Below are 26,091 nucleotides of genomic sequence, written 5' to 3'. Positions count from 1 at the left end.
TTTTAATTTGCTTTAAAAAAAAATGTCAGATTATTTACTAACACATTTTACAGAAAATATTCATGACAGTTTCATATAAAATGAGTTAAAATGGTTTTATTAGTCCACTCACTTGTTGGACAGTTGACAGTTTGTGTCGTGTAAGTGCAGGAAGAGTTTTATTGAAAACACACTTGCAAACATCCAAAATGGAGACAAACGGAGGTAGAGTTGAAAACCAGGCAGTGGTGGAGTGAGGCACAGACAGAATATCAGAGGGAATATAATACTCCCAGTCCAAAAACACAAACAGGGTCAAAGTGACACAAAATACAAGGCTTTCACAAAGCCTGTGTGTCACTGAGAGTCCTTATATCTGTGTCTGCGCTGTGATTGAGCTCTAATCAGGAACAGGTGCAGGGTCATTAGTCCTAATAGTGCTGAGCATGTGGATGTAAGAGATGTAACCAGACAACTGTTTGACATATCAAGTGTGATACTGGATGGTAACTCTACAGTAGTGCTGTAAAGTGAAAGTGTCAAGTCAAGTTTATTTGTATAGCGCTTTTAACAATAAAAATTGTCGCAAAGCAGCTTTACAGAATTTGAACGACTTAAAACATGAGCTAATTTTGTCCCTAATCTATCCCCAATGAGCAAGCCTGTGGTGACGGTGGCAAGGAAAAACTCCCTCAGACGACATGAGGAAGAAACCTCGAGAGGAACCAGACTCAAAAGGGAACCCATCCTCATTTGGGCAACAACAGACAGCATGACTATAATATTAACAGTTTTAACATGAGGACAGTTTCGTTGATGTTATAAACTCTTCATTGATGGAAACTTGAGTGCAGAACTGTTCATGACAACTGCAGTCCTAAAGTTAGCAAGTCAACTGTAGTCCTCAGCCATAAAAGCATTACTGTAAGAGTCCAGAGCGTCCTCCAGGTATAACCCTCAACTGTCCTCATGGGGCCGTCCTACACAGGAGCAATGCGATAAAACTCCGACCAGACACAGGGCACCAGGATGGATCAAGCAGGTCCGAGGGGCAGAAGAGGCCAGCATCTCAATCCCAGGATCAACATGCAACTCAGAGGGATGGGGGGGGCGGGAAAGAGAGAAAACACAGGTTGTTAGGTATGCCCTAAAAATGACACAAGTATTAAATATGCATGATAGGCTCGCAGAGACGAGAGTCTTGACATCAGGCATAATACACAACAATGGCATGTTAATATGGTTAAAAAATATCCTGTTTCCTGTGCTGGTTTACCGCTGTCCACCAGGCACCCAGCAGAGGCACATAATAAATGTGGTGGTGTTGTTTCTGGCACATGGCATGCGGTGTCAAACCAGCGACCCTTTGGGCCCAAGGCTGCTTCTCTATCCTTCAGGCCATGGCTGCCCCCAATCATCCTGTATCAACATACTGTACCAAAGGAACCAATGATACACCAACATATTGTCATTGAACCAATGGAAACCTGTATCTCCAAACATCCATTTTTTTTCAAGAACATGAAAAAAAAAAACATTTCATTAGGAGAACCATATAAAACCCGTCATTAAAAATGTAAGATTTATATGAATTCTTCACAAGAAACATGAACACAAAAGAATGGATTCCAAGTGCGTCACAGTTAATAACTCGCGAGCCTCTTTTAAACACAGCCTTTATGAATGTTCTGGCATGAACAGAGGATTTTTCCAATAAAGTTTGCTGTGCATTAAAGAATGATTTGTGCAAAAAAAAAAAAAAAACAGTTCTCTAAAAGAATTATCATGGTACATGGTGTGAGAGTCAGTTTACAGCAGTTTTACAGCGTGTAAGCCTGCCGAGATGTTTTTTCCGCATGTATCACCTCAAGCTGTGTTCCTGTTTGTTTAATATGCTTAATTCACAGAGCAATTTATTTTTACAGAGAGAGGACGAGGCTGTGAGGCAGCTATACACGGTGAAAACTCACACAGCGCATTAACAATGCAGTGCGAGGGTTTTCACTGTGCCAGGAAGAGACTTTAATATGATGATGTGCTCCTGAAAGAGTAGCGTTGAGGGGGAAAGTGAGCAAAATTACCAGCAAAACAACCAACATTACAATCCAGATCATGGTAAATAGTAGAAGGAATCGTATTGTCAGCCACGCTTCTCTTCCCACTGCTGTACTTCAAGCCCTTATTTATTTATTTATTTATTTATTTATTTAAATAAAGTTACTTTGCATTTTATGTACTTGGAAAGTGACATTGGGTTTCAGGAACGCACGATGCACATGAATGAATAAATTAATAAATAGTTTATGGAGGGTGGCACGGTGGTGTAGTGGTTAGCGCTGTCGCCTCACAGCAAGAAGGTCCAGGTTCGAGCCCCGGGGCCGGCGAGGGCCTTTCTGTGTGGAGTTTGCATGTTCTCCCCGTGTCCGCGTGGGTTTCCTCCGGGTGCTCCGGTTTCCCCCACAGTCCAAAGACATGCAGGTTAGGTTAACTGGTGACTCTAAATTGAGCGTAGGTGTGAATGTGAGTGTGAATGGTTGTCTGTGTCTATGTGTCGGCCCTGTGATGACCTGGCGACTTGTCCAGGGTGTACCCCGCCTTTCGCCCGTAGTCAGCTGGGATAGGCTCCAGCTTGCCTGCGACCCTGTAGAAGGATAAAGCGGCTAGAGATAATGAGATGGGAATGAGATTATTTATGGAAAAATCGCATCGAAGTCCACAGCCAGTGGACATGCTCATTAAATAAATGTGATTAATCAGCCTTCCATTAATCTTTTAAGACCTCAACTGCTACTGTTGGATGACATGAAACATGAAAACTTTGACCATAAACCTTTTATCTGACCACGACATGCATGTCCATTATACTATAAACTAGAAAATTATATTATAAAACGAGACTGTCAGTGTGATGTAGTGGTTAGCACTGTCGCCTCACAGCAAGAAGGTCCGGGTTCGAGCCCCGTGGCCGGTGAGTGCCTTTCTGTGTGGAGTTTGCATGTTCTCCCCGTGTCCGCGTGGGTTTCCTCCGGGTGCTCCGGTTTCCCCCACAGTCCAAAGACATGCAGGTTAGGTTAACTGGTGACTCTAAATTGAGCGTAGGTGTGAATGTGAGTGTGAATGGTTGTCTGTGTCTATGTGTCAGCCCTGTGATGACCTGGCGACTTGTCCAGGGTGTACCCCGCCTTTCGCCCGTAGTCAGCTGGGATAGGCTCCAGCTTGCCTGCGACCCTGTAGAACAGGATAAAGCGGCTAGAGATAATGAGATGAGATGAGAAGTTATATGCACCCTAGGTACCCCTACCATCATGCCAAAAAGAGTCAAAATTGGTGAAGAATTGAGGGAGAAATAGTGATTTGTGTGGAAACTGCTCATTAGGGATTGATTGATTAATTACTCCATATATTCATTAGTAATTGCAATTATGCAAATTTGGGTCGAAGCTATCTATATGCACCCCAGGCAGACCTACCTTCCTGCCAAAAGGAATAAAAATTGGTGAAGAATTGAGAGAGAAGAAGCGATTTTTGTGAATTGTGGACGACGCCAGACGGACGTCAGATGGATGCTGGACAACACATAATGGGATAAACTCATCACCTGTTGGCCATATGAGCTAATAACCACTTTGTGTATAAATTAGTTTCTTCAGTCCTATCCGTGAAGGCCCAGTGTAGCTCCAGGCTTTCATTCCAGCCAACAGGAGGCAGACTTGTTAGTTGAGTCGATGAACTGATTAAACAAGCATGGCTCCTGATTGGTTGGAATGAAATCCAGCAGCTCCACCAGCCCTTTATGGATAAAATTAAAGAACAGTGTTTGCTTGACTGATGCCAATATTTCTGGAGTTGACTGTGTAAACACAAGTTGAACTCACAATACTTCATTAGGTTCAATTGCTTAGTTCATGGCGACTATTGAGGTTTATCTGTGCTGGAAATGGAGGCCAGCATTTTATTAACACTGACTCTTTTCTCGGGATTTTATTAACCTGTTGCAAATTGACATTTATTTATTGATCATTTTCAATCAGATGAATTATTTTATCGCTGCAGGTCTGTTCTAAGATGAATCAGGACACAGTTGGGTTTCTATGTGTGGAATCCCATGACTCTGTGTTTAGCTGCTGATGAGCAGGTCGAGGGGAAAGCAAAGGGGTGTGAGCCCCCTGCTGGGCAAACAATTCACACCTCGCAACAGTAACACTGGAACAGAGATAAAGCAGACGGCACAAATAAAGCTTTTAATAATAATCTCATCTCATCTCATTATCTGTAGCCGCTTTATCCTGTTCTACAGGGTCACAGGCAAGCTGGAGCCTATCCCAGCTGACTACGGGCGAAAGGCGGGGTACACCCTGGACAAGTCGCCAGGTCATCACAGGGCTGACACATAGACACAGACAACCATTCACACTCACATTCACACCTACGCTCAATTTAGAGTCACCAGTTAACCTAACCTGCATGTCTTTGGACTGTGGGGGAAACCGGAGCACCTGGAGGAAACCCACGCGGACACGGGGAGAACATGCAGACTCCGCACAGAAAGGCCCTCGCCGGCCACGGGGCTCGAACCCAGACCTTCTTGCTGTGAGGCGACAGCGCTAACCACTACACCACCGTGCCGCCCCTTTAATAATAATAATAATAATAATAATAATAATAATCATCATTTCTAATAGTAAAACACTGTCTACAACTGCTACAATAAAATTATAACATTTTAAACCTGATAGTGTAGGTAAAGAAAAATGAAATTTGAATGGAAAACTGCAAATTCTTCATTCTCAGTCTGTCTACATTCATAATATATACAGTACTGTGCGAAAGTTTTAGCCCCCTATTTTTTCATGCAAACTTTGTTATAGATTTATATTTTATGACACAGCACTGTCGGTTGGGAAGAGGACGCTGGCGTTGTTTGTTTGCCGCTTCTCTGTCCAAGTTCATTAGCTTACAATCACATATAACGTCACGTGTATATATATGTTATTTACCAGCTGGGAGGTCCGTATCGTGAAATACTGTGACCGAGGTCTTGAAAGTACTGAGCGAGGCCCTCTGGGCCGAGGTCAGTATTTAAGGCCGAGGTCACGGTATTTCACCATACGGACCGACCTTAAGCTGGTAAATAATATATTTATTTTTTCTTTACCAAATTCTAACAGAAAACGAGAGCGCCCGAAAGGGAAAACCGAGCCGAGCCGCCATTTTGAATCCTCATTCACGGCTGTGATGCAAATGGCTTCCTCCTCGGTATACAAGTGCACTTCCATGGCAGGAAAAAAACTACATTTTGCCGCCTATGTAGTCCCCTATTTATACAAATAGGAGTCATTCAGGATTCAGCCATGTTTTTGCTCGGCGTTAGCAACAGTTAGAGGTTTTTAGCTTTCTCCTGAAATGTTTTCTTTTATTTCTTCTTCCTCAGGGTAGTAAAACTCGCTTTCACTGTGAACACTGTCGTTATCGCTATCCATGCTGTAAAATTAATGCAATTCTCCTGAGAAATGCTGGCAAAGATTTATAATATTTTTGATAATCTTTTATAAATAAATCTTATTTTAAAAAAAAGATAAATGTTGACAAAAAATTCTACTATGTTTGTTGCTGTTGTGAATGAGCAAGTCGCCAGAGGTCCATAACCGGGGTTGGTAACTGGGGTCTGTACCGTATGATACGGACCCGCTCGCCAGCCAATCAGAGCGCAGGATTTGGACCGCGAAAAAAATAAACTATTGTTATCACATTTCAGTAAACCTTTTGGATGTTTACTTGTTTTATAAGGATTCTGCCGACTCTGGTGGCTGTTTTACCTATCTGTTGCTGTCAGTGTATTGACGCTCGGGGGACTCCCGTGTTGGCTTTTCCTGGTGCAGTCTGCCTCGATGCCTGGGATCCACAGTTTTTACAGTTGAGTCGTTGCTGATCACCGATGTCTGACCTTCTGTGTTGGATGGTTCATCTTTGACCATCACGTCCATAAGCTAACGGCCAGCAAGCTAAACTGTCCGCTACCAGCATGAAGTTGAGTTATTCTGTCAACCAGCTGTTAAAACTTAACTATGCTATTCCATCATGCCTATCAATTATTAAACAACTTGGACTCCTTCGCCAGCCCTGTTACATTCACAGAAGTGCCTTGTTTACTCCAGGTTTGGTCATGCCATCCCATACTTCTGGTCAGCTGCATGCATTGTCGCACCTCAGACACGTCATCAGAGCGCTGTTGCTCTTCAGATGAGTAGCACTGGAGTTTCCATGACACCACCACTCACGGAGCGGGATGGAAAAGATGGAGTGGATTTCAATACAGAGACTCACTGCCTCATCTAATATCAAAATTGAACTGTTTAATGTGCAATCTCTCACAAATAAATCTTGCCTCATACACGACCATATTCTGGATAGGTGTTTGGACTTGATGTGCCTTACAGAAACCTGGCATCAACCTGAAGAGTTTTCTGTTCTAAATGAGATCGGTCCTCCTGGCTATTGCTACCTCCAGATAGCCCGCAGCCCAGGTCATGGTGGTGGTGGTCTGTCAGTCATTTACCGCAGTTATCTGGATTTGTCTCCTCTGTCCTTGCCAGAGCTATCTTCTTTTGAATGCCTGGCATTTAAATGTAAGCCTCCTTTCTCTATGACAATACTTCTTATTTACCAGCCACCCAAACCAAGCCCATATTTCATCTCTGAGATGAGCAACTTTCTTTCAACATTCTGTATAACCTCTGCCAATATTATAATACTTAGCGATATGAATATCCATGTCAATACCCTCTCCTGCCGTTTTGCAACTGAATTCCTCCAATTATTGGATTGTTTTAGCCTTAGACAACTTGTTGATGTCCCCACACACACACCAAGGGGCATACTCTTGATTTGATCATCACTGACTCTGCCTCTCTCAGCAATCTACTTGTGTATGATCTGGGTGTGTCCAACCACAAGGCTGTCTCCATGGAGTTGCCATTATTATCTCCAATTATCAAGCCCAAATGCGAAATCTGCTTTAGAAAATTGAATAACATCAACCCAGAAATTATGACAGTTGATCTCCAGCATGTTCTTCAGACAGACTTTTTATCAGCCAATGATGCAATGGATTTCTACAATAAAACCTTGGGCAGCCTTCTGGATCTCCATGCTCCTGTTAAAACCAGAGCAGTCACCTTTTCCCACTCTGACCCCTGGTTCACCAGTGAGCTACGGAAAATGAAGGCAAATGGATGTGCTCTTGAGCGGCATTATAAAGCTTCAGGTCTTACAGTTCACAAGCTAGCATATCGGGAGCACCAAAAGGCCTACTCAAAGTCCCTTAGAGAGGAAAGGTCACAGTTCTACTCAAATGTCATAAAAAATAGTCCTGGAAATTCCAAGCAACTATTTTCCACTGTCAATCATCTTTTCAAACCACAAGCCCCTTCACTTACAGAAACTACAGAAGAGCACTGTAATAACTGTATGGCTTTCTTCAAAACAAAAATGGACTCAATTTGTTCTGTCCTTTCTGTTTTTTCCACTCTACCTGTCCCAACTGCCTAGTCACAGTTTGAGATCTCCCAGGCCCTTAACTGCTTTCCAGAGATTTCACAGCAAGAGGCTGAAGATATCATCAAGAGAATGAAACCCTCCTCCTGTGCCCTTGACCCCTTTCCTACAGCCCTAGTGAAAGCAAATATCTCTGCCATAAGTCCCTTGATCACCACTGTAATAAACCTTTCCCTTCAGGCTGGCTATATTCCATCTGCTCTAAAAGCCACTGTAATCAGATCACTTCTCAAAAAACCCACTCTTGATCCAGAAGTATTTGCCAATTACAGGCCTATTTCCAATCTCCCATTCTTCTCCAAAGTACTGGAAAAAGTAGTTGCTGCCCACCTTCAGGATCACCTTATGTATAACAACCTTTTTGGAAATTTTCAATCTGGTTTCTGCTCTGCCCACAGCACAGAAACAGCTCTGGTTAGAGTTACAAGTGACCTGCTGATGGCAGCTGATGCTAGCTCACCTTCCCTCCTCATTCTTCTTGATCTGTCTGCTGCATTTGATACTGTTGACCATGGTATACTCCTCAACCAGTTACATCACACCATTTGACTCACTGGCACGGCCCTTAACTGGTTCAAATCTTATCTCACTGACAGAACAGAGTACATTTCCTTTGGAAATGCAAGATCCCAGATACACACAGTCACCTGGGGGTCCCTCAGGGGTCAGTCCTTTGCCCCATCCTATTCACTCTACACATGCTCCCCCTTGGTCATGTCATTAGTCGCTATGGAATTTAATTTCATTGTTATGCTGATGATACACAACTTTATATAAAAGCAGATACACATTCCTCTGCATCTTCGCCATCGTCGTCGTCGTCATCAACATCATCATCATATCTACACTCACTGCCTGTCTGGAGGAGATAAAGGTGTGGATGAATCACAACTTTCTCCAGTTGAACAGCTCCAAAACTGAAGCAGTCTTGGTTGGTACCCCACTCCAGGTCCAGTCGTCCTCCATAACCAGCATTACATTCTCTGATCATGACATTCCCATCCCCTCATTAGTCACCAATATTGGTGTAAAATTTGACCCTCAACTCACCTTTGAAGCCCATATCAAACATCTTTGCAAGATTTGTTTTCACCATCTCAGAAATATTGCCAAACTCTGTCCCACTCTGACCTTATCACATGCTGGAGAGCTCGTCCACGCTTTTGTCTCCTCCAGGTTGGATTACTGCAATGCCCTTCTCATTGGGATCCCTAGCAAGAGTCTTCAAAGACTACAATACATTCAGAATGGCGCTACAAGGATCCTGATGAGAGTGCGGAAATATGAACTCATCACATCCATTCTCCGTTCACTTCACTGTCTCCCTGTCTACGCCAGGATTGAATACAAGGTCTCTCTCCTTACTCAGCAGTGCATCTATGGAAATGCCCTCATCTACCTGAAAGAATTACTCATCCCACTAACCTGTCTATTTTGTAGCACTTTGAGATTTGCTCCAAATGTAAAGTGCGTTACAAATAAAAATGTATTACTATTATTATATGACTTCTAAATTAGCGAGTCAGTACAAAAACATTTTCGAACACGTGTCTTCACACTGGATGAAAAGAAGCTGATGGCTGAAGAATACTTACAGTGGTGCTTGAAAGTTTGTGAATCCTTTAGAATTTTCTATATTTCTGCATAAATATGACCTAAAACATCATCAGATTTTCACACAAGTCCTAAAAGTAGATAAAGAGAACCCAGTTAAACAAATGAGACAAAAAAATTATACTTGGTCATTTATTTATTGAGGAAAATGATCCAATATTACATATCTGTGAGTGGCAAAAGTATGTGACCCTTTGCTTTCAGTATCTGGTGTGACCCCCTTGTGCAGCAATAACTGCAACTAAACGTTTGCGGTAACTGTTGATCAGTCCTGTACACCGGCTTGGAGGAATTTTAGCCCGTTCCTCCATACAGAACAGCTTCAACTCTGGGATGTTGGTGGGTTTCCTCACATGAGCTGCTCACTTCAGGTCCTTCCACAACATTTCCATTGGATTAAGGTCAGGACTTTGACTCGGCCATTCCAAAACATTAACTTTATTCTTCTTTAACCATTCTTTGGTAGAACGACTTGTGTGTTTAGGGTCGTTGTCTTGCTGCATGACCCACCTTCTCTTGAGATTCAGTTCATGGACAGATGTCCTGACATTTTCCTTTAGAATTCGCTGGTATAATTCAGAATCCATTGTTCCATCAATGATGGCAAGCCATCCTGGCCCAGATGCAGCAAAACAGGCCCAAACCATGATACTACCACCACCATGTTTCACAGATGGGATAAGGTTCTTATGCTGGAATGCAGTGTTTTCCTTTCTCCAAACATAACGCTTCTCATTTAAGCCAAAAAGTTCTATTTTGGTCTCATCCGTCCACAAAACATTTTTCCAATACCCTTCTGGCTTGTCCACATGATCTTTAGCAAACTGCAGAGGAGCAGCAATGTTCTTTTTGGAGAGCAGTGGCTTTCTCCTTGCAACCCTGACATGCACACCATTGTTGTTCAGTGTTCTCCTGATGATGGACTCATGAACATTAACATTAGCCAATGTGAGAGAGGCCTTCAGTTGCTCAGAAGTTACCCTGGGGTCCTTTGTGATCTCGCCGACTATTACACGCCTTGCTCTTGGAGTGATCTTTGTTGGTCGACCACTCCTGGGGAGGGTAACAATGGTCTTGAATTTCCTCCATTTGTACACAATCTGTCTGACTGTGGATTGGTGGAGTCCAAACTCTTTAGAGATGGTTTTGTAACCTTTTCCAGCCTGATGAGCATCAACAACGCTTTTTCTGAGGTCCTCAGAAATCTCCTTTGTTCGTGCCATGATACACTTCCACAAACATGTGTTGTGAAGATCAGACTTTGATAGATTCCTGTTCTTTAAATAAAACAGGGTGCCCACTCACACCTGATTGTCATCCCATTGATTGAAAACACCTGACTCTAATTTCACCTTCAAATTAACTGCTCATCCTAGAGGTTCACATACTTTTGCCACTCACAGATATGTAATACTGGATCATTTTCCTCAATAAGTAAATGACCAAGTATAATATTTTTGTCTCATTTGTTTAACTGGGTTCTCTTTATCTACTTTTAGGACTTGTGTGAAAATCTGATGTTGTTTTAGGTCATATTTATGCAGAAATATAAAAAAATTCTAAAGGGTTCACAAACTTTCAAGCACCACTGTAGACGTTTTCAGAGCGTATTTTCTTGTCATCGCTTGCGTCATGTGCATAAATTCCGTTTCCTCCTGGAGCTGTGTTTCACGATGGTTTTCACTAACACCTCTCGAGCCATGTTGTGTTTACGCTCGCACCTTCATGAGCTGTGAATTCCCAGCATGCTTTTCCTAACCTCTTCACCATCACCATTTCTCTCTCACATATGGTCCCTTTTCACCGCCATCCGGCTGCAATCCCATGCCATACGCTTCATTTCTCAGATGGGTCATTTTTAATGGCGCCCCTTTCTACCTCTGATTTACAGGTGGATGTTTGGCCAGGGCTTTTAATGAGAAACGACTTGCTGCCATCATATATAAACTTGTAGGTCATATCTGTGGATTTATGGAGTCATTATTTGAGCGGAGCAGCTTTTTTATGTCATGGGAACAACACAAGCTGAGCAGAGCATCGTTACCAGCCTCGGTGTCACCTCTTGCGTCGGCCACTAGAGGCTGAACCATGGCGCTTTCTCTGATTGTGTCACTGGGTTTATTCGTGTCCTGGGTAATTACCAGTTTAGCTGCAGCTTTATTATACACCGCGACCTTGTTGCTGCTTGTTGTAGAGACTCGAGCTCATCTTTTCCCTGGACTGTTTGTGTTATTTCTCCTCTACCTGTCAGTACCTCTCTTATAGCGTTTTTCATTCTATCTTGGAGCACATACGGTCCCACACAGGGGTGGGCGATATAACAAAAATACCATATCACAATATTTCAAGACACATCCAAGATTTCGAACAAACTGCCGGCAAAAGAGCAGCACTGCATTTAAAAATAAACCTTTAAATAAGTCATTTGATGATACTTATATTTACAGCTTGGACATTTTTTCAAATTCAACATTTGAACATTTTACGATTTTCAAAATAATAGATAGAAATAAAAGATTTCAAATTAGATAAAAACATCAAATCTACTTCAAGTTTATTAGTTAGTTAAAAAACAGGAAAAAAACCTCATAATCAGAAATACAGAATATTTCAAGAAAATTGTATTGTGACAGTTTATCATGACATCAGTATTATATCGTCATATCGCCCAGCCTTAGTTTCACATCTTGTTTTTTTTTTCTTTCACCACCAAGTGAGCCGTACACTGTCAGAAATTTTAAGTTGGTTAAACTTTGAAACAAAAGTTCACCTGCTGCGTTAAAAAACGCAAGTAAACTCGTGTTGAACTTGAATATAAGATTTGTTTCAACTCAAAATTAAGTTATGCAAGTTATTTAACTTAATATCCTTTTTGTTCCAGGTTATTACTCCTGAGTTAAAACAACTTATGATGTGACCTTATGAATTCAGTAAAGCCCACTTTTTTTGTTTCCGTTTCTGGTTGAGAGTACACTGTGCACATTTTGGCTGCCGCTTCTCACTGGAGCGTTTATTTTATTTTATTTTCCTTTTGTTTTTCTTTTTTGTGTTTGTGTAGTTTGATGCTTGTTTTTTGTTTGAGTGTTTTGTCAGCCGGTTGTGGTGTAGCTCCAGACCCAGTTTTGGGCGTCGGTTCCCTCCAGGCCTTGGTTCGCTGTTGGTGATGCCTGTGCTCCTCGCTATGGACTGCAGTGAGCTCGTTGCTCATTTTAACATCGTGGTTGTCCAGCGTTCTGTGCGGCAGTGCTTTTGTGCTTGGCGCAGTGTTCTGAGTGATGTTGCTTGGTGGCATCGCAGCAGCTGTGCAGGCGGTTTGGGACGTACCAGCGCTCTGCGTGGTGGGGCTTCTGTGCTCATTTTGTGGACCCGTGGCACGGTGTTACCCGGCTGTGGCGCGGTGGCTGTGCAGACGGTGTGGGACTTGTTTGTGTGCACCTTTTGGTGGGACTGTGGCTGCTACACCATTGGAATGACATCCTGGAATGAGAATGAGAAAGGCGCTATATAAATTTAACATTATTATTATTACACTACCGTTCAAAAGTTTGGGGTCACTTTGAAATTCCCTTATTTTTGAAAGAAAAGCACTGTTCTTTTCAATGAAGATCACTTTAAACTAATCAGAAATCCACTCTATACATTGCTAATGTGGTAAATGACTATTCTAGCTGCAAATGTCTGGTTTTTGGTGCAATATCTCCATAGGTGTATAGAGGCCCATTTCCAGCAACTCTCACTCCAGTGTTCTAATGGTACAATGTGTTTGCTCATTGCCTCAGAAGGCTAATGGATGATTAGAAAACCCTTGTACAATCATGTTAGCACAGCTGAAAACAGTTGAGCTCTTTAGAGAAGCTATAAAACTGACCTTCCTTTGAGCAGATTGAGTTTCTGGAGCATCACATTTGTGGGGTCGATTAAATGCTCAAAATGGCCAGAAAAATGTCTTGACTATATTTTCTATTCATTTTACAACTTATGGTGGGAAATAAAAGTGTGACTTTTCATGGAAAACACAAAATTGCCTGGGTGACCCCAAACTTTTGAACGGTAGTGTATAATCATCCAAGACCAGATTTTTCAATCGCATTTCGATCATCACATTTAACTTCACCACAAGTGCTCGTTTTTAAACCACCACCCCCAAAATAAAAAAAACCAGGAATAGAAAATGCAGACTGAAGAAAAAGAAAAGCATTTGTTACATGAAAATCCTCATTGTGATTAGTACATTCATCACTGCAAATTTAGTTGAAACACTCTTCATATGGCGGCGTATAAAATAGCACTTGATCCAGCACATCTTATTATTATTCACTGCGTTACTTGTTCACACAATTTAATGAAGCCACGAGATACTAAATCACTTTAGTTCGAAGAAATGTAGAATTAACTACTGGAAACACTTTTTTGGTACTTAGATATAGTTTTATAAATGGAATAATAATAATAATAATAATAATAATAATAATAATAATAATAATATATTTGTCTCACTATATTGTATATCACTTATTTTATTAGTTATATTGTATATTTTATGAATTTTATAATGTAGATATAGATTATTAGCATAAGTTTATACTCATCTCCAATGGAAACCAGCGTCAGCTGAGTGGATCTCATGTTTAATAAAGCCGTCTGTCTGTCTGTCTGTCTGTCTGTCTGTCTGTCTGTCTGTCTATCTATCTATCTATCTATCTATCTATCTATCTATCTAAATCGAAGTCATGAATTGCTATGTACCAAATAATGCCATTGTTTTTGTTCAATTCACTGTGCTCTCCAACAGTTTGAAGGATAAGCTGACCAAGCTCTCATCCGCTACTGAACACATCACTGTGTTTGCTCACTACACAGGGTATAACATACTGGTGCTTTACACCCTTTCTCTGGTTTACGACATTAAGAGCTTCAGATTTATCCACAGAAAGCATGTGATTATTTTTGTTGTCCGTTAACGTCACTCAAAGCGATCTCTGTAATGACGGTGATAAGGAAAGCATTGGCAACCAGCTTTGTTTGGGCCTCATGCTGGCAATAAAGCCAAATCAGCAGTGTCTAATGGGAATGATTTCATTGTGTATTAAAAAGAAGCTGTTTTAAGCTTGTGACTGAATGCAATGGAAAGCAGGAACTCAACAAGGGTATAGATAGTTCTGGGTTTGGTTTTGTTATTGTCGGGCAACAAACACACACCATGTCCGAGTCAGAACTGTGTTGAAAATGATCCACAAATAATATCTACTCAGCAGCGATCCTATGGTGGTCACTTTTCTTTGATGGATGAGGCAGAAGGGGGCCAATATATAGTGCATATAGTGCAGTGCAGCAGATGGGCTGCGCTGCACTATATACAGTAATTGAAACCAATTTGATGTCTGAAAGTGCGGCCTGAGTGTGTGCGAAAAATTTCGAAAGCACCCCAGGTTCCAGATGGACGTCTCTTTTGAAACATTCATGAGTGCTTAGCCTCAGCCTCTGTACCTGTGAATAACTCGGGTGACCTGACATCCAGCTGGTGGGATGAATTTTAATGCACGCGTCACATCAAAATTGAATAAGGTGCCACATGACCACGTTTTCGATAGCTATGAGGGTTACAAAGTCAGCTGCGATAAATGGTTACAAGAATGTCTTTTCAGTAAGCAAACAAAGTGTACGGTATGTATGCATGTGTGTGCTTCTCCAGCATGTTCCTCTTGCAGTAGTGTCAATGCAGATCAGTGTGAAAGCTGTAAATCCGGCAGGAGGACTGTGAAACGGTGTGAATCTGTCTCTCGGCAGGTGGTTCGAGCCTTTTGTTATTCAGTGGCTGGATGAGAATGAAGACGTCGCCATGGATTTCCTCAACGGCGCCCTGGAGAGAGACAAGAAAGATGGGGTGAGTGCTCTCAGAACACGCCTGCATTCGATTTTCAGATGGGATCTAAACTCATGCAAGAGAGAAGAGTCTCACATCATCAGTCCTTAAGACGTCCTTGCGATTTTATCAGGCTGTAGACGCATCCTTCCACATACCGTGGACTGTTATTGTTGCCTGAAGAACGCCAGACTCATTTACAGCCACGCCGTTGTGTTTGTCTCGCATTCCAACAAAAAAACAAAACAGAGCCCTTATTCTATTATTCTCCTAATTGCTTCAATCCCACAACATCTGCAGAAGTCATCCAGTGAATGTGATAGGGCTCTTGATATTAGAGCTGCTTTGTGAGTATAAATAACACAATTAGTGATTAGAATTGCAGATGCGCTACAGCGAAATGAAAAAAAAAAAATGTCACAATCACTCATCCCACAGGAGCGAGAAGGTACGCTGCAGAAAGCAGTAATTATAACTAGGACATAAACTGACATTTAAAGTTCTGGCAATTTCAGATCCCAAAATTAGACGAGAGGTGTTATTCTGTCGTAAACCTGCATTTCTTCAGTTAACACTCTGGCTCTGTCAGCTATTATTATTATGAAACATATTAGACTCTATACACTGTGTGTGCTGTACAATAGGTTTGCTATAGAACGGCAAGTTTATGTCAGTTGTAACCCTGAGAATCGACTGTGTGGTAATTTATCATAAAATGTATAGTTAGCTACATGATTTGTGATGTACGGTACAGCTTGAGGTCATTACGAAAATCTACCATGGTTTACTATGGTTTTACCATGGTTTTTATGTAGTGACCATGGTTATACTATGGTTTTTATGTAGTAACCATGATTCTACCATGGTATCTCATGGTTATTCTAAGTACTATGAACCAACCATAGTATTACTATGGTTCATCCATGGTAGTAACCATGGTTCTACTATGGTATTTCATGGTGATTCTAAGTACTATGAACCAACCATAGCATTAGTGTGGTTTATCCATAGTACTGCAGTAGCTGTGGTAGCATCATAGTTGTATGTGTAATAGGTCATAGTAACTATGAAATTAGTTTAAAAAGGGATAGTATGGTTTTTAAAAGGATGCACTAACTGTAGTATTACCATGCTTTCGTCCAACAGTCAGTGCGGTAGAGAAGGATCTCGATTAACAGCCCAGATACATTAACATTTACTTAGAACCTAAAAATTTAAGTGAACATTGAGGTAAAATGCATATAGTACATCCTAAACAACAACAAAAACAATAATAATACACTCTAAAAATACTGGGTCAAAAATAACTCAACTTTAACCCAACCACTGGGCTAATATTGCACGAACTCAACACTAGGTTATTTTAGCCCAAACAATTGGGTTGAAACGATTGGGTGCAAAGATTATACCATAGTGAAACCATGGTTAAATCATGGTTAAACCATAGTCATGAACCATGGTTTTCATGGTTACCCAAAAAAAATGAATAACTATAAACCATGGTAAAACCATGGTTAGTTTTCATAGTAAAACCATGGTTAATTTTTGTAAGGGTATAGTAACCCAATGCTCTTTGTATTATCCGCTATCCATCCAGCCATCCATTATCTGTAGCCGCTTATCCTGTATAGGGCCGCAGGCAAGCTGGAGCCTATCCCAGCTGACTATGGGTGAGAGGCTATGGGTGGACAAGTCGCCAGGTCATCGCAGGGCTGACACATAGAGACAAACAACCATTCACACTCACACCTATGGTCAATTTAGAGCCACCGATTAGCCTAACCTGCATGTCTTGTGGGGGAAACTGGAGCACCTGGAAGAAACCCACACAGACATGGGGAGAACATGCAAACTCCACACAGAAAGGCCCTTGTCGGCTGCTGGGCTTGAACCCAGGACCTTCTTGCTATGAGGTGACAGTGCTAACCACTACACCACTGTGCCACCCCGTATTATCCACTAAATTGCCAAAAAAATTCAGCAGAATTTCTATGTATATCAAAGTCAAAGTCCTTCCTGCACCATGCCCTGGTCTTCCCAATCAGTCTCCCATCCCAGTACTAACGGGCGGGTCATCTGGTAACCACGAGCGTTTGACTCCCTGCTCGCATCTATATTGCAGTATACCTTGGCAGATGGCAGTAGATACCATTTTTATGATGGTCTTTGGTATGATCCAACCACAAGTAGAACTCGTGATCTCCTGATCAAGAGGTGGACATGCTAACCACTACGCCAGCTCATGGTACTATGTATATCCCCTTAGCTTTATATTCGTAGTAGCCTGGCTAACGCGACTTCAAAGCTCTCCGAGCATTTGGTCTAGCCAAGCTATTAAGCCAAACCGTTTCCCCGAGCCCGTGGTTGACCCGCCTCCCTGAAATGCCTCAGTTTGCTACTGGTCGAAGCCAGAAAAGGCTGTGACGAAGCTTAAACCAATCACATCACTCTTTCCTCTGACATATGTGACGCGACGGGGCTAACTGGTAGATTAAACTCTTACCGAAGCCGGTCGGGAGCAAGGCGAAAACGTCCTTCCTTTCAATAAATACCTCCCGGGCTGCTCTTTGCTCCGTTTTCAATGAGAACTTCCCATTGAATGCTTTCAATACAGCATCTACCGCTGTGTTAAAGGCTTGCCGCTGCTCCATGTTCGTGATGTGAATGAAGCGCTTCCGGCATAGATTCTGTAAACAATCTATGGCTTCCGGTCGCAGTTCTACTACGTCACTGCCTTGAACACGCCTCTACCCAGGGCCGTTGGAGATGCTCAAAGTTGATTGGTTCCCGATTTTTCGGGAGCTTGGAAATGCTGTAGATAGCCTGCCTGGCCAGACGAAGCTTGGAACAGGCCCTCGTGTTGCGTCACGCTTAGGATGGGTGGGCCCAGGCTATATTCGTAGGGTCCCAGGATCCCATACCGCTATACTTCCAGGATCCTATTTTAACAACACCCCACAGTTTCCAGAGTATTGTGTCTCTTAAACTGCTTTTACATAGGCACTTGCATCAGAGCAAGTTGTTCCCAGAACAAATTGCCTCAGCACAACTTCCCATCTAATCCCAATTTGTTCCAGAACAGTTTAACACCGGTGGGCGCAACTTGCTCCACTTTGCGAGGTGGTGCAACTAGTTCCGGAACATCTTGTTCCTGGCACAACTTGTTCCTGCTTACCATCTAAACAAAATCAGAGGCATGTAGGAGGGGCTTACGTGTGCGCGGTAGCGCTTATCCAGGTCATTTATCATCTAGACACGACCACGTCAATGAACAAAAATTCAACAGTCAGTTTTTCTTGAGTGCTTTACCTTGTCAAACTTCTCCACCTTTAAACGATGGAGTCGACTGATTCCCAAACCAATCGCAGTGATAACTGGACAAAAGAAGAAGTTTTTACCCTCGTCCAGTTGTGGGCAGATGTCGATACCCAGTTGGATTTGAAGAAATTGGTCCACAATGAGCCGAGTTACTGCCGACTCACCAAGCATTTAAACAGAAATCAGCAGCAAGAGGACAATAAAGCAAGTTAAACGCAAGCTTCTGATCACTGTTTTGCACATGCACACTTTTGTGTTTGAGTCTAACCTCCGGTTTGCCCCCAATAGAGAATGAGCATGTAAACATGAAGAAAAGTGGGAACAACTTGTTCTAGGCACAACTTGTTTCTGCTGCTCGTGTAAAAGCAGCCTAAGGCTCTATAGTTCTCAGACCCCAGGTTCCCCCTGCCCTATGTTCCCATAGGTCTACTGTCTATTTCCATGACCTTATATTTCCCAACACCCTAGAATTCCCTTGCTGTGTCTCAATTAACGTACTTCCACACTTACACTTGTTATTTTGAGTACATAAGTTCATTTACACTGACAATTATGGCAACATGCAGTGCACTATGAGTACCCGGGTGGTGTACTCTTCTCACCTGCAGTAAAAACTTCTCACCCTCAATGGTCACCATCTTGGCTACGTAGCAGAATGGGAGGGACCACCAACCTATTTTCAGCCAGTTGGAGTAGGGTCCTTGGTCGAGACAATTTCAATGTTGCCTGAACAGGGGCACGTATAAGCGAGGAAAATGTAAAAAGCATTAATTTTTAGGAGGTCAGCAAAAAAGCTGGCAGATACTGTTTTTTTTTTTTTTGCCAGGTGATGCAACAATTGTGGTCAAATGTCACAATCATAATTTCCAATAAGTGCACAACTTTCCGTGTTCAAGTTGAGACAACCCTACTCTGTCAGAATTCATGCACTACACAAGAAATTACTCAGTGTGCACAGTGTACTACATGGAATTGCACTAATGGAAGTAACCCCATCGAGATGCAGCACCTATTTTGCCGAGGTCCGACTGTTTCACAATCAGGTTACATGCAATTTCCTGACTATGTTACGAAGAATCTATTTATTTTCCAGCTCCTTTGTTTCTTTGTTTGTTTTTACCTTGGGTCCTATATTTCCATATCCCTATATTTCCAGGACTCTATTTTCCTAGGCTCTTAGGTTCCTAAGGTGTGTATCTCCCAGACTCCTACATTCCCATGACCCTGTTATACTAGTACTGTATGGTCTCATGCTTATACATGGATCACATATAAGGCCCAATTTTTTGAGGGTTAAACTGCTAAGAACACAAGATTGAGGAACCTTGAGATTGAGAAATAAGTCTCTGGGAACATAGGGGTGACCCCTCTGTGTTATCTAGAGACCCGCCAACCCGTCTTTTCAATGGCCAATACTAGAAGTTGACGGGTAATTTTCTGCAATGACAGGCTTTCAAAATTCCTATTAGAGAAAATTATGATGAAACAAAAACAAACAACGTTAGTTGCACTGGCAGGTGAAAATACAGTGGTGCTTGAATGTTTGTGAACCCTTAAGTATTTTCTATATTTCTGCATAAATATGACCTACGTAAAACATCATCAGATTTTCACACAAGTCCTAAAGTAGATAAAGAGAACCCAGTTAAACAAATAAGACAAAAATATTATACTTGGTCATTTATTTATTGAGGAAAATGATCCAATATTACATTTCTGTGAGGGGCAAAAGTATGTGAACCTCTAGGATTAGCAGTTCATTTGAAGGTGAAATTAGAGTCAGGTGTTTTCAATCAATGGGATGACAATCAGGTGTGAGATGCTCATCAGGCTGGAAAAGGTTACAAAACCATCTCTAAAGAGTTTGGACTCCACCAATCCACAGTCAGACAGATTGTGTACAAATGGAGGAAATTCAAGACCATTGTTACCCTCCCCAGGAGTGGTCGACCAACAAAGATCACTCCAAGAGCAAGGCGTGTAATAGTCGGCGAGGTCACAAAGGACCCCAGGGTAACTTCTAAGCAACTGAAGGCCTCTCTCACATTGGCTAATCTTCATGAGTCCACCATCAGGAGAACACTGAACAACAATGGTGTGCATGTCAGGGTTGCAAGGAGAAAGTCACTGTTCTCCAAAAAGAACATTGCTGCTCGTCTGCAGTTTGCTAAAGATCACGTGGACAAGCCAGAAGGCTATTGGAAAAATGTTTTGTGGACGGATGAGACCAAAACAGAACTTTTTGGTTTAAATAAGAAGCATTATGTTTGGAGAAACGAAAACACTGCATTCCAGCATAAGAACCTTATCCCATCTGTGAAACATGGTGGTAGCAGTATCATGGTTTGGGCCTGTTTTGCTGCATCTGGGCCAGGATGGCTTGCCAGCATTGATGGAACAATGAATTCTGAATTATACCAGTGAATTCTAAAGGAAAATGTCGGGACATCTGTCCATGAATTGAATCTCATGTGAAGGTGGGTCATGCAACAAGACAACGACCCTAAGCACACAAGTCGTTCTACCAAAGAATGGTTAAAGAAGAATAAAGTTAATGTTTTGGAATGGCCAAGTCAAAGTCCTGACCTTAATCCAATGGAAATGTTGTGGAAGGACCTGAAGTGAGCAGCTCATGTGAGGAAACCCACCAACATCCCAGAGTTGAAGCTGTTCTGTACGGAGGAACGGGCTAAAATTCCTCAAAGCCGGTGTGCAGGACTGATCAACAGTTACCGCAAACGTTTAGTTGCAGTTATTGCTGCACAAGGGGCTCACACCAGATACTGAAAGCAAAGGTTCACATACTTTTGCCACTCACAGATATGTAATATTAGATTATTTTCCTCAATAAATAAATGACCAAGTATAATATTTTTGTCTCATTTGTTTAACTGGGTTCTCTTTGTCTACTTTTAGGACTTGTGTGAAAATCTGATGATGTTTTAGGTCATATTTATGCAGAAATATAGAAAATTCTAAAGGGTTCACAAACTTTCAAGCACCACTGTAAACCCCAGTGGATGAGTGGGGACCCCAACAACACAATAAATCTGCATCTCACGTGTGTGTTTCTCTGGTACAATGTTTGCACTCCCTTATGTCTTAAATGGGACGTGATTTGCTGCTCAGAACCGATAGCGCACGCTCCCACTGGCCAGCGCCCAGCACGGCAACCAACCATAGTCCTTGTTTCATCCTATAGCCAGGTTCTGCTGCAGCAACAGAATAAAGTTTGGCCTCCACAACCAACTTAGGCTCTGTACATTGGACTGCCTTGTTCGTCTAAGCTACGCCAAGATAGCCATTGAGGACTTCCCATTTGAGGAAGCCGCAGAACTTTTCATGCAATCTCATCTGAGATGTGTGTGTGAAATCACTAATGCTTACACACACTCAATATGTACATGTAAAGGTTAGCTTCTGTGGTTGGGACAGCCATTACCAATTTACCACACCATGCTAATCGGGACTGAGCATTGCAAAATTTGGCACAAAGGCTACATGTGCTATAAAATGGCATCAAATGAAGAATTTTCTTGAAATCATTTGAGTTGGCTGATTCCTTTTTCAGAAATACACTACCTACAACACCTTATTTTAAGAGCTTCTCCCAATCGCTTTTTCATCCCAAGATTGCACGAGAGGGTCCCAAAATTTGGTTCAATATTTAAAATTTTCCCAGGGGAGCAAGCCCCCAGACCCCCCTAGCAGTTCTTCTCTCGGCCATCAAAAACCTTTATCTCAATTTCTAGATAATACTCAACGGTGTGACCCCCACTGAGTAGCCTACTATAGTACAAAGTTCTCTGATGCCCCTTTTCCACCAAAGCACTTCCAGGGCTGGTTCGGGGCCAGTGCTTAGTTTGGAACCGGGTTTTCTGTTTCCACTGACAAAGAACTGGCTCTGGGGCCAGAAAAACCGGTTCCAGGCTAGCACCAACTCTCTGCTGGGCCAGAGGAAAGAACCGCTTATGTCAGTGGGGGGGGGGGGGGAGCGGAGTTGTTAAGACTGACAACAATAGCAAGACCGCGAAAGGTCGCCATTTTTAAGCGACGAGAAGCAGCAGCTGTACAAACGCGAAGTCATCCATTATTGTTGTTGTTGTTGTTGCTGCTTCTTCTCCGTGTTGTTGTTGCTTCGGTGTTCGCACCAAGGTTTATGCAAACGCAGCGACGTAACTGACGTATACAGCGACTTAATGATGTGGCTCCCCTTAGCACCGCGAGCTATGGAAAAGCAAACTGGCTCTCAGCTGGCTCGCAAGTTGACTGAGTTGTGAACCAGCACCAGCACTGGCCCCGAACCAGCCCTGGAACTGATTTGGTGGAAAAGGGGCATGAGTGCAAGTGCTCTTGGTTCTTGTGATTCTTTTTTGGGATGTGATGTACACCCTACCAACCACATGCTCTTTCCCACTGAATGTTTTAATACTAAAGTTTTACTTTTGCAATACAAATAAAACTCCATTACAACAAACCTGATCTCTTCTTCCATTTTCCCACAGTTCCAGCAGACATCTGAGCATGCTCTGTTCTCCTGCTCCGTGGTGGACGTATTCACGCAGCTCAACCAGAGCTTCGAGATCATCAAGAAGCTCGAGTGCCCGAACCCTCAAGCCCTCGCTCACTTCATGTGCAGATTTGCTAAAGTGAGTGTCCCAGTGTTCTTGAGGAAAGAGAAAGTCCTGAGACTCTGGATCTCATTTTTGCTGAGGTGTATTTCTCAAGGTTTCATTCTGAAAGGTTTGCACTTAAACTTACACTCAGTCTGTGTAAGGTGTTGGTCTGGTAAAACAGGGGTGTTACAGAATGTTGAGTCTGAATCGAGTGGAAATTGTTTTCCTTCCAAGTTTCTGGTTCAGGCATTTGTTTTAATCCAGGTCTGTATAAAGTGGTGTAGAAATGTAGGTTTTCATCTCATCTCATCTCATTATCTGTAGCCGCTTTATCCTGTTCTACAGGGTCGCAGGCAAGCTGGAGCCTATCCCAGCTGACTACGGGCGAAAGGCGGGGTACACCCTGGACAAGTCGCCAGGTCATCACAGGGCTGACACATAGACACAGACAACCATTCACACTCACATTCACACCTACGCTCAATTTAGAGTCACCAGTTAACCTAACCTGCATGTCTTTGGACTGTGGGGGAAACCGGAGCACCCAGAGGAAACCCACGCGGACACGGGGAGAACATGCAAACTCCGCACAGAAAGGCCCTCGCCAGCCCCGGGGCTCGAACCCAGGACCTTCTTGCTGTGAGGCGACAGCGCTAACCACTACACCACCGTGCCACCCGGTTTTCATTTCTATGCTAATGATATACTATAAGTGTATCCAGGCTCAACAGAATAATTATAGATAAACAAGGACAGTGTTAAAACAGAAAGACAGCATGAATTAATTCATTAATAGAACTTTTCTTCTTCTGAAACATGAATACTCATGTCGGTTACAAGTTAGCCATGTAACTGAAAACGAATATACACTCGACGGCCACTTTGATAAGAACTTGTTCTTGATTCTAAGATCCCTGTTCTTGGCTGCAGGAGTGGAACCCAATGTGCTCTTCTGCTTTCTGTTACATGCTGAGATGCTTTTCTGCTCATCACGGTTGTAAAGAGTGATTATATGAGTTGCTATATTCTCCCTGGCCAAAAAAAAAGCTCAAACCACCTCAAATCTGTCCATTTTCCTCTGACCTCTCTTATCAACAAGGCGTTTGTTTACTTTCCACCCACAGAACTGTCACTCACTCACTCACTCGATGATGTTTTTTGTTTTTCGCACCATTCTGTATAAACTCCAGAGACTGTTAAGTGTGAAAACCCCAGGAGATCAGCAGTTCCTGAAATACTCAAACCAAAAATACTCATCTGGCTCGAACCAACACCCATACCACAGCGAAAGAAAGTCACACTTCACTGTGAGATCACAATTTTTCCTGTTCTGATGTTTGAATATTGTGAACGTTAACTGAAGTTCTTGATTTGTATCTGCGTGATTTGCTGTTGAGGGATCGGCTGATTAGAGAACCGCATAGAACAGCTGCAGGTGGATATGTGGGTGTCCCTAATAAAGTGGCCGGTGGGTGTATTATTCCGATAGAACAGATAATACAGATCCAGACAGTAAGTAGAGTATACACTGTTTTGTTTTGTTTTAGAAAGATTGCCAGAAGAACTGCTATCGTGAAATATGTTCTGGTTTTAAGGTATCTTGAAATGCCATATGCGTAAAATCGCATGTTAAACATTACAAACTGCACCTTTAAATATATTTTTCATACATAGGATGATGGGCGGCACGGTGGTGTAGTGGTCAGCGCTGTCGCCTCACAGCAAGAAGGTCCGGGTTCGAGCCCCGTGGCCGGCGAGGGCTTTTCTGTGCGAAGTTTGCATGTTGTCCGCGTGGGTTTCCTCCGGGTGCTCCGGTTTCCCCCACAGTCCAAAGACATGCAGGTTAGGTTAACTGGTGACTCTAAATTGAGCGTAGGTGTGAATGTGAGTGTGAATGGTTGTCTGTGTCTATGTGTCAGCCCTGTGATGACCTGGCGACTTGTCCAGGGTGTACCCCGCCTTTCGCCCGTAGTCAGCTGGGATAGGCTCCAGCTCGCCCGCGACCCTGTAGAACAGGATAAAGCGGCTAGAGATAATGAGACGAGATGACACAGGATGATTGAGAACATATTGAGATGTGTGTCGTATCAGTGTTTTACCGGACAGTTTTAGTTTCTGCTTGTCAGAACAGCGGCACTCGGAAACTGTGTTGTGTGTCTGATTAGGGCATGGACATATTCACGAGCACACACACACACACGCATGCTTGCACGGATGGACAATCAGGTAATCCCATCCCATCCATCGAGCGCTGTTATCCAGAATCCTGGCCTGCCTATCTCTCCTGAATGCAAATGAATTGAAAAGGGCAAAGCCATTCTTCATCGCTGTCACACACACACACACACACACACACACACACACATATATACATTGATGTCTCAGCCACTCTAACAGGCCTGTGGGAGAACCGATGGAGAGGAACAGCGGTGTGAATTTAGAGCGCTGTGTTTTAGCTCTGTAATTAAGAGATGACAGAGCGTGTGTGTGAGCGAGAGACCAGTGAAAGAACCAACAGAGAGAGAGAGAAAGAGAAAGAGAGAGAGAGAGCTCCACTTCAGGCCTCTCAGTTAAAGGAAAGATTAATTTCATCACTCACCTGTGAATCGATCCTGAGGAATTACCACCAGCTTTGTTTATTGATGTACTGTACAATCCACTTTATTTGACTAACATTCGGCACTTTGGGGTGAATTAAATATTATAATAATTGCGTCTTTATCGAATGGACAATAAACTCATAAAAGCCTTCTTGCATCCCATCTTAAATCACGCCACAGGTACGTACTGCACTAACACTGTAATCTTTATTCATATAAGCGACTGTATTGATGTTCCTCTCGTTATCCAGATGACTTTGTAAACACATCCTTCTCTCCGCTCAGCGTCTCATCAAGCAGCAGGTCTGACGGATGTCTCGCTCTCACGCACTTTATTTTTTACACAATGAATTTGCGCTGGAGGTACTGAAGAATGAAGAGGACTTCCTGAGTGATGTGCTTTAAGATGAATAATCCTGAATCGCATCATCACTAAAACTAACGGTTCGACGGCGTGTGCAAAGCCAGCTCCATAACATATAACGTCTTGTTAAGTAGCTTGTTTGTTTTTAAACGGATCGTCCAATGAATTTATTTTAAAACTTAT

General features: G+C 42.6%; 1 protein-coding gene across 1 annotated transcript in view; it reads left to right on the top strand.

Moving 5' to 3' along the window:
• The window catches only part of LOC132888443 (protein unc-13 homolog C-like), a 567,940-nt gene that overhangs the window by 376,614 nt on the left and 165,235 nt on the right, over positions 1-26,091 (top strand). Inside the window, exons 21-22 of the mRNA XM_060924493.1 lie at positions 14,935-15,031; positions 22,834-22,977. Of these exons, the coding sequence (XP_060780476.1) occupies positions 14,935-15,031; positions 22,834-22,977 (241 nt within the window). The remainder of the gene's footprint in view (positions 1-14,934; positions 15,032-22,833; positions 22,978-26,091) is intronic.

This window comes from Neoarius graeffei, chromosome 6 (genome assembly GCF_027579695.1).
Source record: "Neoarius graeffei isolate fNeoGra1 chromosome 6, fNeoGra1.pri, whole genome shotgun sequence".
Taxonomy (NCBI): Eukaryota; Metazoa; Chordata; class Actinopteri; order Siluriformes; family Ariidae; genus Neoarius; species Neoarius graeffei.
Note: the sequence above shows the minus strand (reverse complement) of the source record. Positions and strands in the feature narration are given on the sequence as shown.